The sequence below is a fragment of the Populus nigra genome, chromosome 17 (assembly GCF_951802175.1).
Source record: "Populus nigra chromosome 17, ddPopNigr1.1, whole genome shotgun sequence".
NCBI lineage: Eukaryota > Viridiplantae > Streptophyta > Magnoliopsida > Malpighiales > Salicaceae > Populus > Populus nigra.
This window is the reverse complement of record NC_084868.1, coordinates 8,247,036-8,266,137: the sequence shown is the minus strand read 5'-3', so window position 1 is coordinate 8,266,137 and position 19,102 is coordinate 8,247,036. Positions and strand designations below refer to the sequence as shown.

Here is a 19,102-nt window from a genome sequence, read left to right as displayed (position 1 = left end):
CAAGCTTAGATGAGTTGAGAATCTTAGAAGGAGATATTAAACTTTTATCAAGGAAACATCTCTAAACTGTGTCGTTTCAATGCTTTAAATCCAACTAGAAGTTGCTACAGAAACAATAATATCCTCTTTGCAGTAGTAACAATAGCATGTCTAAGCCATCTTGAGGTTTGGATATTCAATAACAATAGCATACCTTCTTCTTCTTCTTTTTTTAAGTAACACTTCCATTTTCTTTATAAAGAAAGAAGTTATTGAGGTATGGTCTTTAAGAATAATAGCATCATCACTAAACACAACAATAATGTCACCAAGTTATTATTAAGTTGTGGGTATTCAAATATGTTTTTTCAAAGTAATAGCAGTAACAACAGTAACTTCCTCTTCAATTATATTGTGTTGGGCTCTTAACATTCAAGTAATGTAGCAAACCTACTCTCTTTATATCAATGTATAGAGTTTTACATGTTGCTTTGTCGTACATATTTTGATCTTTTCATTTGTTGTGAAGTTATTGCTAGAAACGCGATTAAAAACTGATATCATGTTGTTTGTAAATGCCATGTATGTTGATTTTTCTATTTAAATTTTATTCTTAGAATATGAACAAAATCATGCAAATTCATATAATTTATTTCTTATGAGACTAATTTATATACATAATGATGTGAACCCCATTGATATATTGATCTAGAAACCTACAAGCAAATTGACATAATCCTGAAAAGAAAAAAAAACAGATTTAATAGAAGAGTATGACATAATAATTACCTTGAATTGAGATACCAATACTATTGGAATTTGAATCCTCACCCAATAATTAGCGAGTCACGAATGAGAAGTATAAGGAAGAACGCTACAAAGTTAATTATACTTCGATAAGTTCAATTGCTCTTTGTTTTAAAAAAGATAAAAACATGTTACTCCATGCAAAACACTAGTTTTATTCAATATTCCATGGCTGCTGAAATTTGACAACATTAAACATCTAAAATAAACTCAACAAAGAACCTTAATAACCTTAATGGATAATAGACCAAAAGCTCAAAATAAAACCCAACTAAAACTAAAGCCTAAACACTTAATAAACCTTAAACAATGACTAATAGGCTATCATGAACCCAAATTCAAGTAAAAGTCCAAACTCAAGCTAAACCAAGTCCAAAATAATGAAAACAACACCAAACCTAAATAATAAATATAGTTTCTCATTAAACAAGCTTAAATGCTCCAAAACAATCGTCTTTTTTTTTTTTACCTAGAATCCTTTATGGTCAAATTTAGCAAGGATTGGGATAGTTGCAGCTAACCCTTGATGTTCAAAATTAGCAAGAAAAACTCTTGTTTTAATTGCTAAATTAGATCCCCAATTTTGTTGCCTTTTAACTTCTTTATATAGCATGAAACCCTTGTAATTCATGAAAGGCAATGACATATATTAATTCTCTTTATTGATGTTCAAAATTAGCAAGAAAAACTCTTGTTTTAATTGCTAAATTAAATCCTCAATTTTGTTGCCTTTTAACTTCTTTATATAGCATGAAACCCTTGCAAGTCATGAAAGGCAATGACACATATTAATTCCCTTTATTGTTGCCTCTTTTAGTCTCCTTTTTTAATAAAGAAAATTTCCAAAACAAATAAAGTAATCTGCCATTGAATACCACTACCCCTCATCCCCATGTGTAGTTAGGATAAATAAAGAATCTTTGTAAGAAAATAATTTTGAAACATTAAGGAATTCTTGTCACACTTGAAAACTATGTTGTTGCCTATTAAAGATCTTTATTAAACTAGAAAACTCTGAAAAATAAGTTGTTGGATATCTTTGTATTATTAGGGAAAAAAATCATTTCCAGATAAGAAGTCCACAAATCAAAGGGTAATAAATAACAAAATTTATATAGCACCTTTTAACCTGTATTATTATGCTTTCCTGAACCTGGATGACGTAAAATTTTAATCAAATATAGAACAATACATTTTAAAATATCTGGTAAAATTTTAGCCCTATCTAACACTCGAATTGAGAGTTATGTTGATTAACATAAAACTGGATAATAAGTAACATTATACCAAAATTCAAATTTAATTGTTCAACCCTTGTATGAATAACATCACATGGCATGTATTGTCTTGTCTTAAGCTCACTTGAGAATTTGATTGTCGTTCATGCTTTATTCAATCTTTTTTTTATGGCTTAATCAACGAGTATTCTATTTTTATGAATGAATGATAATTTTTTTATGATCAATGAATCTCTTATTTTTTATAGATATACATCAAATTTTTTGTAAGAGGCCTAGTTGACGAGTCTTTTACTTTTAGAGATTGATTTTTAATTTTCAAGAATGATCTAATTGACAAGTCTTCTATTTTAGGGACCAACATTGATTTTTTTGCAAATGGCCTAATTAATGACTCTTTATTTTAGGGATGAACATCAAATTTTTCATGAATTTTCTAATTGATGATTTTTTCTATTTTTAGAGATGAACATAAATTTCCTTGAATGGTTTAATTGATGAGTCTCTTATTTTTAAGTACGAACATGAAATTCTTCATGAATGACATAATCCATATGTCTCTAATTTTTAGGGATGGATATAAAAAATCTCAAATGTTGTTGTGGATTATGGTGATTAACATTCACATGGTAGGAAAATCCTTCTATCTCACTTCTGTTTTGCTGATAATCTCTTGATATTTATATAATAATGATCTAAATTTTATTAAGAATATCACCTTTGTGCTTTATGTTTTTTATTCTATATTTGGTCCGAAATTTAATCCTATGAAAAGTGAAGTTTTATATGTTGAAATGGATAATTATACTACTTTGTGAATTCAAATAATATTTGGGTTTAGACATGGTCATTTTCCCATGGTATTGAGGGCTTCTTTTACTATCAAACAAACTAAGTTTATTTATTTATTTATTTATTATTGTAGGCCTATTATGGGGAAGATTTCTTATATGATGTAAAATTAATCTTTTAAGCTTCTCTTATTTGCTAGTTTATTGTAGCTTATTTCCTCTAAGATTTTTAGTATCCAAAATTATTGATGCTCCTTATTTATCCTTCTAGTGTAGATTATAAAGGCCAATGAATAAAAATACAATGCTTTTATATGAAAAGGTGAAAATGGTCAATATATATAACCAAAGTTGCTTAAGACTATGTGACTTTACCAAAGCAAAACAAGAGGATGGATTAGACATATAAAAATTGAAAGAGTAAAATGATGTTATTTTGTGTGTGTGTGTGTGTGGAATATTTTTTAAAATTGTTCTTCATAGGTGGGCATGGATTTCTTCCTATAAAGTTAAGGATGATAAGCTATGAAGTTTTAAAATTACAACTGATTATTTTTATAATTGAAAATAAAGCTTTTATGTTTAAAAGTACAACCTACAATCTCATTGAACACGTTATTAGTTATGGTAGAAACACTCATCTACAATGGAATAGTTAGCTCTTTTTAAGTCCTATAACTAAAGTTTGTTGTAATTGGTTTGCTTATGAATAAAGTCTTTCTTTGAAATATAAAGTTATTAAAGTCATTTCTTATTATTTTTGGTGTTGACCACATATTTGCTCTAAAATCATGGTTGACATTTAAAATATTTGTAATATTATATGCCTTTTTTATATTTAGGATCATGTTATTTGGAAATATAATCCTAAAAAAAAATTTCTTCAAAATATATTAGGGATTTTTCTATAAGTGAAGTCTATAACGTGCAATTCTTAATAGGTTAAAGTGATAAATCTAGACAGATTTTTATGAAAAGAAGTATTAGTGAAAAGTGTTTATTTTATGTTATGTTTAGTGAGGATAAGGATCACATTTTCTTTAGTTGTTCTAACTCTACATATGTACGAGAAAAAGTTATGTTAACTACTAGTATATCTAAAAATGTGGTTAGCTAGAATGTAGAGTTTTAGTGGGCAAAAACTCATTTCAGTATAGAACTTTCTTGTCTACTCTTTTTGTTCACGTTATTTGAAAAGAAAGGAATGGTATGTTGCATAGTAAGAAACACTTTTCTATTAATATAGTTGATAGTTTTATTAGAGTATTTAGGTATAGAATGAATAATTCTATTATTTTACAAAAAAATGTGTTTGGTTTATGGGTTTTATAAAGCAAAGCCCTATCATCTAAGAAGTAGGAAGCATACTAAACCTTTTCATACTCATATATGAGTTTGATTTTGAAGAACAAATTACATTCATAAACCTATTGATTGATGTCTTTTCCATCAAAAGTAGACTCTACATATTGGGTGCACATATGAGTAGTAAATATCTTACATTAAAAAGGAATGGGATAGTACAATACTTATATATAATATGAACACATAACCTATTATTTAGACTTATGAGTTGGAGGTGGTGTCCATCATTGTATATAAACCTTTTTATGTGCAAATCCATTGTAGACAGAGGTCCATACATCTCACAAACACAATAAGCTCCTTAACAAACTGGTATAAAAGATGATGGTTTAGCTAGGGATGAGTGACGATTGTAGTTGGGATCTCATGTCTTTGTTTGCTTCACCTATGGTTTAGAAAAAGAGATAAACTCTGATTTTCAGATATCACACTTTAATTGTTATATACTTTTGCTTAAAGGAGTTGTGTTTAAAAGGAGTGGACACATATATAAAGGAAAGATTTGTTGAGTGCACATATGAATGGTAAATATCCCACATTGAAAATGAATGAAAAACATAAGGTGCTTATATATAAAATAGATATATAACCCATTAGTCTAAACTTTTAGGTTGAAGATGATGTTTATCATAATATGAATGCCCTTATTATGCTCACAAACTTAAGATGAATGTGGAGCCTTCCATCTCTTTATAAAGAAGAAGCTCCTAAAACGTATAAGATTTAAAATCAGGGTTAGTTACATAAATGTTTGGTTGGTTACTAAGTAAAGGTTATAGTGGGTATATAAAAGAAGATGTCGTGGGTAAAAAGAGTGTGCTAGTATACCTTTAGTTAGGTGAAAACTTGCTAGTAAAGATATTCTTAGAAGGTTAGGATGGATAAGTGTGCTAATTGCTTTATAAAAAAAGTTTGTTAATAAGAGATTTCAAGTTAAAAACCTTCATTCTATTTTTTATGGTTTTTGTCAATTTCTCACATTCTATTTTCAGTTTCCTTATAAACCTATCAAATTTGTCAATGTTTTCTTACATGAAAAACTTAAGGATTTCTCAAGCTTAAGGATATCTTTTATGTTAACATTTTTCACCATTGGAGTGGTTTAAGGATTATGAGCTCTAATACCAGATGATGATGCATAAGTTGGGATAGAACCAATTAGCAAAGGATTCAAGAATCATGTTGCAGAAAAAAAATAGAAAGAGAAAGGAGAATAATATTTTATTCTATAACTATGTTGCTTGGTGGTGTGCTATATAAACACCTACATCTTTATTTTGAAAACATAAAGTGCTTTTCTTGGTAGTTATTTGTTGTCTTTTAATTTGTTGTATTACTTATATATTGAAGCCTATAACTCAGTAACACATGTATTGCATTTTCCTCTTCTATGCTCTTACATCACACAATTCCACTTGTAAATATCCATCATCTCAAAACATCATTTATCTCATCTTATTAGCTCAATTATCCTTTAATTACAATTAAACTATCTCAAACTAGTACTTTGATCACCAAAAACTGCCGAACTAAAGAATAGGAATCCAAAGAAAGACAATTTTCAAAAAACAAAATTCATATAGAAACCTTAATTCACAATTTTATTACTAAATAATTTTCTTGTAATAACACGTCCTCAAAACATGATTATAACTATTTTAAATAGGCTTTAAACAAATTTTAAAAAAATAATTCAAATTCAAACGGGAAAATAACACAAGCAAAACTAAAAATTCAAAATTGATTAAAAAAGATAACAAAACTGATAAAAACATAAACTTATAGGTCTAATTTGAGGGCTTTCCGAATCTTAGTTGGTTATAATTAATTAATCTCCCATAAAACTAAGCTTGTAGAACCTTCTGATTGAAGTTGAAACCGATCTACTATTCAAATCAAAATTATAAATTTTTTTATCAAACAAGTTATTTGTCGTGACCAAGCCTTAGAATTACACCTGTCCATACAGTACAAATACATTGATGCTAGAGTATCCATGGGGTTCAAATATAGTAAATCTATATACAAGTTTATCAAATACTCTTGGATCAGCCTGTAATTTTCAGGCATGTATCCAGAGACCTGGTGCTTTGTTCTTAAGGTTGTTCTGACAGTTTCTCTGGTGGTAAAGAGAAGAAAGATGGTAATTCGTGTTTAAATTTTATAGTAAATCTCGTAATGCACAACAGCTTCATGTTAAACCTCCATTAAATGATAATGTTTTCTAAGTTTATATGGAACCGTTCCATCTTTTGATGAAGTCCATGCTTTCAACTGAAAATTCCATCTTAAGTAGGATTTTATTCTTAATTACTGGGAGTGCAATTTTATTCTCCTTCTACGGTGATCATTCAGATAAAATTTAAAAGAATTGCTTCCATTTTTAAGTAAAATTGATTAGCTAATCTTCACTTCAACCTTTTAGCCCCCTCTTTACGTAAGTGGCATGTATCCTCTCATGTGTTAATGTAACAACGATTTTCACACTGTTGGATCTTTCAGTTTTCTTTTTCTTTCAAAAAAGTTGCTAAGCATGAGGATGATAGTGCCCTTAAGTTACTACTGCTATGCATTTAGGCTCTTGGGCCAACTCTCGAGACCTGGGATTAATATTTCCATGTGTGCCTGGATGTGACGCTCAATGAGCAGGGAAAGGTTGCCGGTATGGCGGTATCAATCACCACCGTGATCAATTTTTCATCAAGTCATATCTAAAACAAGAGAGATTATTGAACAGCACACAGGGAACATAAAACCCAAAACAGAACCCCATTTATAATCTTGAGTTTTATTTCTGCATAATAGATGGAGAATTCTGCTTCAGAATTCTTCAACACTTCATTTTTTTTTTTCTGCGGAACAGAGAATGTATTAATTTTTTTATCTGCACAATAATCTTCTTGTGAATAACAGTGATTCAGTAGGAAAATTTCTCACAATAAGCAAAGAAGTGGAAGCAAAGATTAATCTGTAAGATGATCGCGGGAGAAAATCTCCCAGAAACTAGAGTTCTAGGAGCAGCTCCAAATAACCATTTTCTTTCTTGTAGCCTCCAGACTTCACCAATATTCAGTACCTCACTGGCGCGCCACTGAATCACTTACACGAGCTTTTACACTGATGGCATTTGGATTTCATGTCTAATTGCTTAGGCACAGAAGTTATCCTAACTATCGCAACATTAGAAAAAGAAAGGCATCTTTAGAACCAACTGAATTGCAAAGTTAATGGAGCTCAAAAGCAAATTTGCATAAGAAACACTTGTTTAACAAATTAAGGTTTAGTGCTTATATGTGCAAGGAATTTCTAAAGAATTCGTGAAATATATAATACATTAGCAAATTAAGCAGCTAATGTCCAGAAACACAAGCAGTCAATCGGACAAGAGGCCTAAAACCCACTTTAGTACCTCCACCATTTCAATATCCACTACTAAAAAATATAGTAATTAGGATCCATTGCAAATAAAACTAAAATCCGTTGCTAAAAAAATTTAGCATCGGAATCAGCAACGGAAAATATCGGATGCAGATCCGTCGTTGCTGATTTTTTAGCAACGGAATTTCCGTTGCTGAAAAATTTGCAACGGATAATCCGTTGCAAATATGCAACGGATTATCCGTTGCTGACTATATTATTTTTATTAAATTTATTTATTTATTTTTATCCAAATGACTTTTAATTTTTTTAATTAATTATTTATGGATATTTTAAAAGTTATAGAATATATATATAAACAACATAAATTAATATGGAAAATGACTTTATCACCAATAATAAATGGAATAAAAATAAAATTCATAGCATAAAAATTTAGTTAAACTTGCATTAATGCAAATAAGTCAAAATACAATAAAAAGATACAATCAAAAGATACAATCATGGTATTGTGGATCGACGTAAGATGAATCAGGTTTATAGTGGTTGAGGTTCAGGTCAATAAATTGGTGGAGATGTGGGACCCATAGATGTCATTATCTGGGGAGCCATAGGCGGCGGCATTGATGGGGCCATGGGTGCTGGCATACCTTGATCAATATTTGATGTCCCACCATGATATCCAAGATTGTTCATAAGATATTCTTTCATGGAATCCATCTGCCGTTTCATTTCAAAAATAAAATCATCTTTTTTCTTTATCTCCTCTTCTTTTTTCTTTATCTCCTTTTGAAATGATTTGGATGAAGTGGACCTGTCACTCCTAGAATCTAATATGGATCCTCGTCGAGGCATGCTAAAAACCAGAAAAAATATATGCATTATCATTAATAATTATTGAGTTGAGAAAATATAAAATCAACCAAACTCCACAATTATATCAAAGAAGGAATGCAAAATTGTTTCCTTTGTTCTTGATACATGTACATATATATCATGGAAGAAGCAGGCATGGATAGAAGCTAAGCATAAAAATAAAAACAGCATGAAGGCATAAAAATAAAAACAGCATGAAGTAGTCATGTCTTTCTACCTGGAATGGGACTCTTGCTGGAATGTAAAAAGAACCTTCAATACTCTACTGGAAACAAACACCAGTTAATTCTAGGAGAAATAGGAATACAATAGTTGCCGGCTTGTATTCCTTGCTTGATAAAATTTGGAACGTTAAAAAGCAGAGGTATTCAAATGACATTTAACTTGATGGCAAACAGCATAGTAGAGTTCTATTTGTATACCTTTACTGACACTGTGTCCCAGGTTGTTGTTTATACGCAAAGGATCAATAACATTGAAGTGTTTGGATAAAAAGGGTTGCCTTTGATTATCTTGTCCAACAGGTAAAACAGCATATATTGCACTACAAGCCTCAAGAAATAATTTGCTAAGTCCAGAAGATGGTTTTGATTTAGGTTGCTTAATGAATAGGGCATGGCAGGATTAGTGATTTTCTAATAACAGACTAATAATTTGGGAAAGCAGAAGTGTCCGGAAAAAGGATCATAATATTTGGACAAAAGGAGTAGACAATTTCTAGGATAAAGCACTAACCTTTTCAAGGAAACAAAGGGTGAACAGTCCACCAAGTTGGTTAAATGAAATATCTACCACAACGTTTTCCACTAGACACTTTATTATCTTCACCTGTATATATGTATTCAAACAAAAAAAGAAAGTTAAATCTATCATCAAGAATCACTTATTAAGGAATCTTTTATTGAGATTTTTATGGTACACCTATTAGACAAAGATTCCAGCAGGAAAACCTTCTTCAAAAAACAAATAAAAAAATGATAAAAGAAATATGTAAAAATTTGAAAATGAAAATAAATAAATCCACACTCAACAAAATTTAGAAATGTATTGAAAAGCTTGCTCCAGTGTCCACCATTGCCTCAGAATTAAAGGTATGACAAAATGCATATGTCTAGCAAACAACCCACTTGTCAAACAAACCACATAACCTTGAAATATTCCACAAAGATTACGGGTCCTCTGTGGTGGAAGTAAAGTTGTAGATGGACTATCACTGCTTCAACAATTTTGAAGTCAACATCACTAACTAGATATATTCAAGCTAAACATAAATAAACACACCCTTAGCTGAATATAAGCAAGCTTAAAATAAATTGAAGAAACAGAGAGAATAAAAGATGAATAAACAGAATGTACAAAAATAAGAACTTAAAGAATTTAAAAGGGACCTACCTCTGCTTGAATGTACTCAACCTCCTTCACTCGGAATTCAGCATTTTCATTCTTCTCCTCATTCTACAGCATATCACGAACCTGACGAGCCCATGTGTCTTTCAAATTTGGATTCTCACTGAAGGTTGTTAAGTCAATATCCCCACAGAAAGAAACAAAGGCAGCATTTTCATTCTTCTCCTCATTCTCCAGCATATCACGAATCTGGAAGAAGAACGAACCTGGACTTCAAGTTTATTAGAAATGGTTCCAAAGGTCAATGAAAATCATTCAATTACTATTTTTATACAAACTCGCATTGAATAAGGAAAGAAAAAAGACAGTCATATGCTCAGAAAAGTTATTTTCAAACAATTTATGAACCGTAAACCTACAAATTAAATTGGGGGTTTTGATAAATTTTCAATTAAACATGCATAATTAGGTTATAGATCATGGTAAAAACATTTCATAAACCCTTATTTTATCAAATGAATAGCCTAAAACCATTATTCAAAGTATCGATAAAAAAAATTTGTTACCTGAATTATTGAAGAAAAGAGTGCAAAACCCAACCCGTATATAAAGAGAGGGGGTAAATCAGGATGTTTGATTGTGATAATGATGGATCTAGTGGGATGTTGCCATGGGTCTGTGTTTTTGGTGGTTTATAGAGAAAGATTGAATCTGTTAAGATGAAGGAGAAGAAGATGAAGATAAAATTAATTTTCGGCTGTTTGTTTCTTTGCTCCTGTTTACGTTTCTGTTGGGTGAGGGGGGGTGCAGGTTTGGAATTAATTAACTAGTAGAGATAGGGGGGTGTGCAGGTTTAAAATTAAGGGGGGTGCAGGTTTAGAATTAATTAACACTGGTGATAAACGGTTGAGATTTTATAATGTAAAAATTAATCAATGATCTGTAAAATTTTAGTTTTATATTAAAATTTAAATAATTATTTTTTTAATTAGCAACAGATATTCTGTTGCAAATTTTATCTTGTTTTTAGCAACGAATTTTCCATTGCTAAGCATGTTGCTAATATTAAAAAAATAATATATATATAATCCGTTGCAAATTTGTTACTAAATTTAGCAATGGAATTATCCGTTGCTAAAATCTGATGCTAATAGCCTTATTTTGTAGTAGTGATCGAAACACCATGAGGTAAATCTATGTTAATTCCTGACGAGGAATAGTCACAAGAATTAACCAAGCCTGGCCAAAATCTCACAATCTCAAGATCAATTCAAAAGGTTAGATAAAATTCTACACACACCTCATTGTCAACAGCAACAGATGGGGCATTGCATCAGCCCATTCTCATTGCACTCACCACATCTAACCATCTTCTTCTGCTTCTCGTGCAAAACCTTGCAGCTCCCATTACACTCCACACACATCACAAACCTAACCCCAGCACAACCTTCACATCCTCCAGCGAGCCCTTTCGGGATTCCATCAAACAGAATCTCCAACTTTCCCTCCTCCTCCAACTTTACCACTTGGTCAGCACCGCCAATCAACCTCCCTTTAACAAACACAAGTGGAACTTTGACTTCATTCGTACCCATTAGCCCTCTTAACTCTTCCTTAAAGCCCGAATCCATGGAAACATCTCTTTCAACAATATGAATATGATGTGACTCAATGATTGATCTTACGGAGTTGCAATCTTCAAATGTTTTTCTAATTCCTCTCAATGTAGTAGTGTAAATCACGACCTTATTTTCCCCTCCAGGCGGGCGTTTTTGTTCGAAAGACTGAAGGATAGATTCCAAATCTCGCAAATTCTTTACTTTTGTGGTTCTTGAACTTGGTAAAATTATCCTCTCGATTTCTTCTTCTTCTTCTTCGGACAAGTCTTTCTCATACAATGCAACTATTTCTGGATCGAACAGAGGAATAAAACTACTCTTCCTCCTCGGAGAGAATCCAGATTCTCTGCTAAGATTCTCTGTTTTAGCCCCAACTGGAGACGCTTTCACAGGATAACTCAATCTCAACACTGCCTTGCACGAATTCCCTGATGAATTGTTGGCCTTTAAAACCGGTCTAGGGCTAAAATCTGATGATCTCTTTACCTTATTTTCTTTGCCACCATAAGTTTTCGCCTTTCTTGGAGACCCACTTTGATTCAAGAATTTGAGTGGACTCCTAAGGTCCAAATCAGCAAACCCACGAAGCAAAACCCTCGAATTTGGACTTCTCTTAGTTTGACTTGAAACGGGTACTCCTTCTTCAAGATCTCCCATTAGCTCCCAAGTGTTAACAACCTCTGGATCTTCTTTTGTTGGAGATATTTGTTGCAATCTCTTACTCTCTTCCACAATTTCTTTGATGGGCTCTTGTTTGTGTGCTTGTTGTAGTGGTGGTTGTTGTTGATGTTGATTGTTGCAGTCAAGTTTGAGAGCACCATAAGTTGAAGAAGTGAGAGAGACCACGTGGTCAACACACTGGCCGCCATTGTTGAATATGATTTGTTGATGGAGTTCTTTCTTGAAGAGTTTTGAAGAAACACATCCCATTGTTTCTTTATCTTGTGGGGTTTGCTCTTCTTTTTTTTCTTTTTCGTCTGGTGGTTTCTTCAATCTCTTTGCAGTTTTGAAAGAGATAACTGCACGTAAGTAAGTGGGGGAGTATTTTTTGTTTTCCTTTTCTTTTCCGAAGAACTTAACCGTTACCCTGTGTCTTGTCTGTCTGCAACGGACCCAACGGTCGAAATTTTCGAATGTCTTCATTGTTTTGTTAGAAAGCCCTCGTTAGTTTCAGTTATTTCTCTTAGTGTGCCAACCCTTCTCCTGTATCTCCTTTTTGGCCCAATTATCGCAGTATCCTTTCAATTGGGACCCTTAGAAAGTTGCCTATTAATGACATCATTACAAATATGAAACCTGGTCTGTGCAGGAGAAACAAGCAATTTAGAACCCATCAATCATGTGTGCTTATGGCACGCGTAATAAACAAATTGTACAGCAACGAGTCACTAATTCATGATAAACCATAGTTAAATGCTTTATATTCAAATAAGTTAAGGTTATAAAGAAGCATCGGCAATTTATTTTAGCCTAAAAACTCATAGTTAAATGTCTGCAGTTCGTGCCGAGGAGGGGGGCGCTGTGTGTATTTTTTGCTACTTTTCTTCCCTGTCTCTCAGCTTTCAAATCCCTCTGAAGAGGGTAAGGAAATGCCAGCCAAACACGTACAAATACTGAATACAATGAGTAAAGGATAGGAGAGATGAGCATGAGGTCTCCCTCTCGTGGCTTCACTGATTTTTTCTCAATACTGCTCTTGTTTGAAAATTGAAAATCTAGAAACCTTTTACATATTTTATCATAAAGTAGCGAGACACTTTTTCATTGCCCCTTCTACTTGTATATAAAACGTTTTAGCCGAGAAAATCTAGGTGCCTGTACCTCTCCCTTGGGCCTTGGATAACGACCGTACAGTCTTTTTCGATAGGAGGAAAGAAATGTTTCTCTCTTCTTGTGGTGGATGTTTGCTGTTGTCATTTGATTCTCATGTTATGGGCAACGTTTAGCGAATTTTGCTGGCAGAGGATTTTGAAAATGTTATAAAAGTTATTTTTTTTATTTGAAAATATATTAAAATGATATTATTTTTTATTAGCTATAATAATACTCCTATCTATTTAAAAAAAAAGAAGCACATTGGCCTAATTCTGTTGTCCTTACCGGGGAAGGCAACTTTTAGAAAAGGTTCGTCTTCTAGAAATAAGACAAGAAACCTTATTGGCGGCTGTAGGTGGGAGCCATTACAGAGCGCAGTCCTCTCCTCTGTTACTGATTTATTTCCATGAGAGATCGTCTTCACTGACGTTAAAAGATCGCTGGTTTTTCACGAAAAAAAAAAAAAAAGAAGCAAAAACCCAAATCAGAAGAGTTTGAATTTGAGCATGTAGATCTCATGCGGCAAATGCAGAGTTTATGCAATAATCCCACAAAGCAACGAGATTATTCAAGAGGAATTTGGGATATTCTTTCAACGTTCAAATTTAATTGATGGGATATATATATATATATATATATATATATATATATAAAATCGGAGTAAATAGTGATATTATATCAGTTATTTTCAGTGCCCATGTAAAAAAATAGTTAAAAAACAACAAAATAAATATTTTATTTTATAAGCATATTTTCTTATAAAAGTTTCATATTAGGCTAGTATATAATATAATTCACAAAGTAATTGTTAATATCATTATCAAAACAAATAATCTTATTTCAAAATAATGGCAAAATTACATAATATTTTATTTATAATGAATTTGAATCAAAATAAAAAAAAATAAAAAGGTAATATAAAAAAAATCAGGTATTAACCTAAAAGGATTGAGACGCGTGCTGGCCCCAAAAATTAAAGTCCAGGGAAGCATGGGTCTACAATGCCAAGCTCACACACATAGCTCTCATATTTTTTTTAAATTGACGGACAAGTTCGCTTGGAGAAATAATCTATTATCACTTAGTTCAAATCTCAACAATCAATGGTGCTTGAAAAGTTAGGTTTAGTGCTTTTTAAAAAAAAAACTTAATTTTAATTTATTTTCACTTAAAACCATCAAAAATATATATTCTAGAAATGCAAGTAAATCTATTTTTAACCCCAAAACACTATAAAATCAATCCAAAAAATAGAACAATTCAAAAAAAACAATTTTGAGCTTGATTCTATATTTTCCAATTAGATTAAAGTTTCAAATCAGTTTTGTAGAACTTTCATTAATTTATTTTTGTTACTTGAACATGGATAACTGAATGTTTTTGTAAAATGAATAGTATAATCTATAGTAATTTAAGATAAAACTCATAGTAAAATAGTGTTTTTTTTTTAATTTGGCTTCGGCAGCGTTCATAATAGTAAATGTAAATCAATTATTATACATATTCCAGCAAATATAAATATAAATTAATGAGATCAATATATAAATATAGTAGGAGAGAAGTCCCCATCGAAGCATGTTTTTTCTTTCCCAATCTCCTCGTTTTTTGTGACTAAAGAAGGTCATTTGTTGAGGATTAGTTGTGTCATCATTCTCTATCTTACTAAATACATCACAAAATGCCAAAGCTCTAGACGGAGAATTGTTTCACGAACAGCTCCGTACATCATCATTCCTTTTTATTTTTTTTTCAACTCGGCGTATTTGGCCAGCTTACGCGCACCACGATTAATTTCTGGGTCCACTAAACACCCTACAAGCCTAGTGAGCAGCTAAGACAACACAAGAATGATAGGCAAACACAGAGAGAATCGAACCCGGATGCAAAGATAGGGAACAAATCTCTTCCCCCGTTAGGTCACAACCTCAAGTGTCGTACATTATCATTCTTCTTTTTCTTAATGGTGGCCATAAAAGAAATTATTTTTTTATTTTAAATTATTGTTTTTAAAATTTTTAATATTTTAATGTGTTAATATCAAAAATAACTTTTTAAAAATAAAAAAATTATTTTAATATATTTTTAAATAAAAAATATTTTAAAATACAACTATTATCACACTTATACAAACCAGCATATCTGTTTTCTCTTTTGTTGCATACTCTTCCACCTCAATCTCAGGACTACAAATTAATTCTGCCCACTTTAGTAGCCTTCAAAACTGCTCGTCAGTCTCCATAATGAGTCTTTGGAGTGAAAGGAGCCAGTCATTGTTATATGCATGCCTGCAGCTTGTCTTCACATGGAAAAACCCTATCCTTAGCAAAGTTTTAATCTATTATTCAGAAAAACTGGACCATATTAAAAGTTTTTTTATTTGAGGATTGAATTTGAATTATAATTATGGCAATTAATAAATGGAAGGAGTGTCAGAGGACATTAGGGTGTTTTTTTATTAATATGCTTTTTTTCTTAATAAAAGTACTGTAACAAACACAAAGCATAGTTCTATATCGGAGAGAATTTGACATAATCAGATGGGGATTTGATCTAAACAGACTATAGGGTTGTTTATTTTTATGTTTCAAAAGCATTTAAAAAAATAAAATTTTTTATTTTTTTCTTTACTTTAAATTAATATTTCTTTGGTGTTTTAAGATTATTTTGACGTCTTAATGTCAAAAATAATTTCTAAATAATATTATTTTGATGCATTTCCAAGCAAAAAGCGTTTTGAAAAGCAACCGCAAGCACACTCTCAAATACCCTCTATATGGATTCCCCAACAAATACTTTGATGGACTAGTGAGACAAGTTTATGAAAAAAAAAGGTTTGATCTTATCAAATTAGGTGAGCGCCTTAAAACAGTGATAATAAAAAATCTGACTATTAGATGAGGTTTAATTTTTTTCAGGTGATTCTATAGGCAATCATAATAATAGTAAGTGTTTTTGTTTATTGGATCATTAGATCTCTCAGAATTAAGCCTAGGAGTTGTTATTTGAGCCATTTTGTTATTTCCTAAGTTTTTTTGGATTTATTATTTTAATTCAGATTTTATTTTAATTTCTTTTATGTTTTTTTGTTTGTTTTACTTTTAGTTGTTACTTAATAAAGATAAGGTTGTTTAACAAATTTAAATGTTTTGTAAATCTTATAAAAAGAAAGCCACCATATTTAAAGTTATTGTAAACCTCATACATCTTTCTCAGTTCCAACTAACAAGTTCCAAAATCATTTGCATACATTATCTCTTTTCTTTCTTTACATGTGAACACATTCAATTCATGCAATTATCCAAGCAATTAACTAAACCTCCCTTGAATTCTTAGTCAATAAGCATTTATTTGGTTTTCCATCCTTTTCTATTTTCTCTTAATGTTATCAGCTATTAATGCTAATGAAACACGAGTTTTCTTTGTCAAGTATGTATCGTTTAAACTCATCTACTTTCTATTACATCTCAAAAACATCACAGTTTCACAATTTTTCATTTCCCTAATTTTCTCATCTAAAAACACGAATTTAAAATTTAAAATTTTTGCTTAAACTTTAATAATCTTTACTTAAACTTGTACAAACAAGCTTATAATATCTTATCCGAGAATAAGATGAACTTTCTCTCTTTATTAATAACATCAAAGTTTTTAGCTTCTCCTTTCTTTACACTATGTTGTGAGCTTTTTCTCTTTGTTTTCTTTTCCTCACTTGATTTCTCTTTTAAATCTTGTGTTGATTGTCTTTAAACCGTCGCTCCCTCGCTATCTAACCTAAAAAAATTGTTTCTCTCAAGGTGTTTTAATGGTGGATGCTTTCACAATTTCTTTTTTCTTTTCTTCCTTCCCTTCCTAGTGATGGCTAACAATTATAGGAGAAGAAGAAGCTGAATTTCCAGTTTTTCTAGTTTATTTACAAGATTGCTATTATTAAACTTATACGTTATTTTCTGTTCGAATGTTTCTATTTTCATATGATATTTCCATACTCATTGACCTAATATTTTAACTTAAGATATATAATATTTCAAAAGGTTTCTTGTAAAATCTTATCTTGATTTGATAGTTGGATTGAGAGTTTTGCTTGATATTATAAAACTGCTCGGTAGATGATTTTACACCAAAAACTCAATTTTTGTAGTTTCATCCTTCCATGGATTGTATTAATCACTCTACTAAATCCTCAAGACCATTTTATTGTTCTAAATATATTTATTTTATTTTATTACCACTTAGTTGTTTTACGGACTTATCACCGTTTCATTGTATCGTTATCGATTTTCAATCGGGGTTTACACCAACATTTTTTCATGTTATTTTTTTTTAACCTTTTAACCATGCATGTAAAATCATTTTAATTTTACTTGCATATTTTCTATTTATTTTATTTTCAAATTTTCAGGGGTTTATAAATTGGTCACGTTAATACCCGTTTAGACTCGGTAAAACATTTTCAACTTTTTCTTCAAATTTTACCCGGGGTTTCACACAAACTATTAAAAGATTTCATTTTCAATCATGGGAATTTCCCCTTCGAATTTACTAGTCTTCGGTGAGAATATTTTATTTAACCTGGGTTGACAAAATCTCAATCGGAGATTCACAGATACAATCAATGGCTGGAATTCAATCATTACCGAGGCAATGACGTGCCATTATTAATGGAAGACAGCTGGTTCCAAGTCTTGAAGGAGAAACAATGTCAAGGATCATGGATAGGGATGCTTATCTAATTCAAAATTCAAAGGCCTGAATTTTTAGGTTTCCTGTAGGTTATTTACGACTCATTAAAATATACGGTAACTATGATAATTTTTATGCAGGACTTTAGTCTATGGGAGCCCAGACTACCTCAAATTAGTATTATTATTTTTTTAATTTAGTTATTTTTTCTTGTATTAGCAGTATTTTAACTTTAAAAAAATCTTCAACTCAGTCTCTTAAAGACCACAAAACCATTCCAAATCCTTACAATTCCAAGCAGGGCTAGCTGTTACAATTACCTAGCCAACAAAAACAATAATGCAACTCTGGTAGATACTGAGTTATAAGAGTTTAGAATTAAAAAATTTATTTTTTTTATATCTTAAACTCGATCCGAATACTTACATTAATCAAGTAAAAAAAACAATAATATTTAGCATAACATATGAGATGTATTGGATTTGATTGTTGAGTTTAGATCAAGATGCAAATTTTATGGTATTTTTTTATTTTTTTATGGGATTGGTGATTCCAACAGGCTGAAAGAGTTGGAGATAGGTTGATCATCTCTCACATTATCTTTTTTGTTCGTTCATTTTAACCCATTAATAAAATTAAACTCTCCTTTTGCAAAGTCATACCAATTTACTTCTTCAAGATGTTCATATATATATATATATATATATATATATATATATAAATGGATTATCTTGGTCATTGAGTATATGTTAGGACATGTCATACAAATAATAACGTTATTTTTGCACGACAATGCTCATGACTTCGCTGGTATCCCTGAGGCCACGTTATAATTGAATGGATACACGGGGACACATCACATGGTTGTTGTAGAGTCAATTGCCAGGGCATGTGAGACACTAGTTAAATCCGCAATAATCATGTACTAAAATAAAAGATATTCATATGTATTCCTTGTATTTAATCGTTTGAAAATCTATGGCTCTCACCGTGATTTGACTATTGAAAATGCCCGCCCATTATGAGTCGTGTGCATGAATATATATGCATAATATGATACAGGGAAGAAAGAAAAAAGAAGTCAATTGCCAGGAAGTGAAGATGAGTTGCCCCTGGTTGCAGGAGGCATCCTCCAAGATTGAGCATATATAGATATTGTTTGTTGATGGCCAAACCGAAAAAACTGGATAAAAAACCGAGCCAAACA

General features: G+C 31.2%; 1 protein-coding gene and 1 long non-coding RNA gene across 3 annotated transcripts; both read right to left on the bottom strand.

Moving 5' to 3' along the window:
* Positions 1-7,957: 7,957 nt before the first annotated feature.
* Positions 7,958-10,585, bottom strand: LOC133677191 (uncharacterized). 2 transcript variants are annotated; one of them, XR_009835714.1, is made up of 4 exons: positions 10,348-10,585; positions 9,827-10,047; positions 8,652-9,262; positions 7,958-8,414 (listed from the first exon to the last, which is right to left on the bottom strand). It is a non-coding gene; the product is annotated as an uncharacterized LOC133677191 (long non-coding RNA). The 2 variants fall into 2 exon arrangements; XR_009835715.1 differs by having other exon boundaries at positions 9,170-9,262.
* A 445-nt stretch (positions 10,586-11,030) lies between these two features.
* On the bottom strand, positions 11,031-12,515 carry LOC133677044 (uncharacterized protein At3g28850-like). The gene has a single exon (XM_062098884.1). The coding sequence runs from the start codon at positions 12,328-12,330 to the stop codon at positions 11,089-11,091; it is 1,242 nt and encodes a 413-aa protein (XP_061954868.1). The 5' UTR covers positions 12,331-12,515; the 3' UTR covers positions 11,031-11,088.
* Positions 12,516-19,102: the final 6,587 nt, after the last annotated feature.

Coding starts and splice junctions, on each gene's coding strand:
- LOC133677044 (XM_062098884.1), bottom strand. CDS start 12,330: ATGGGATGTGTTTCTTCAAAACTCTTCAAGAAAGAACTCCATCAACAA.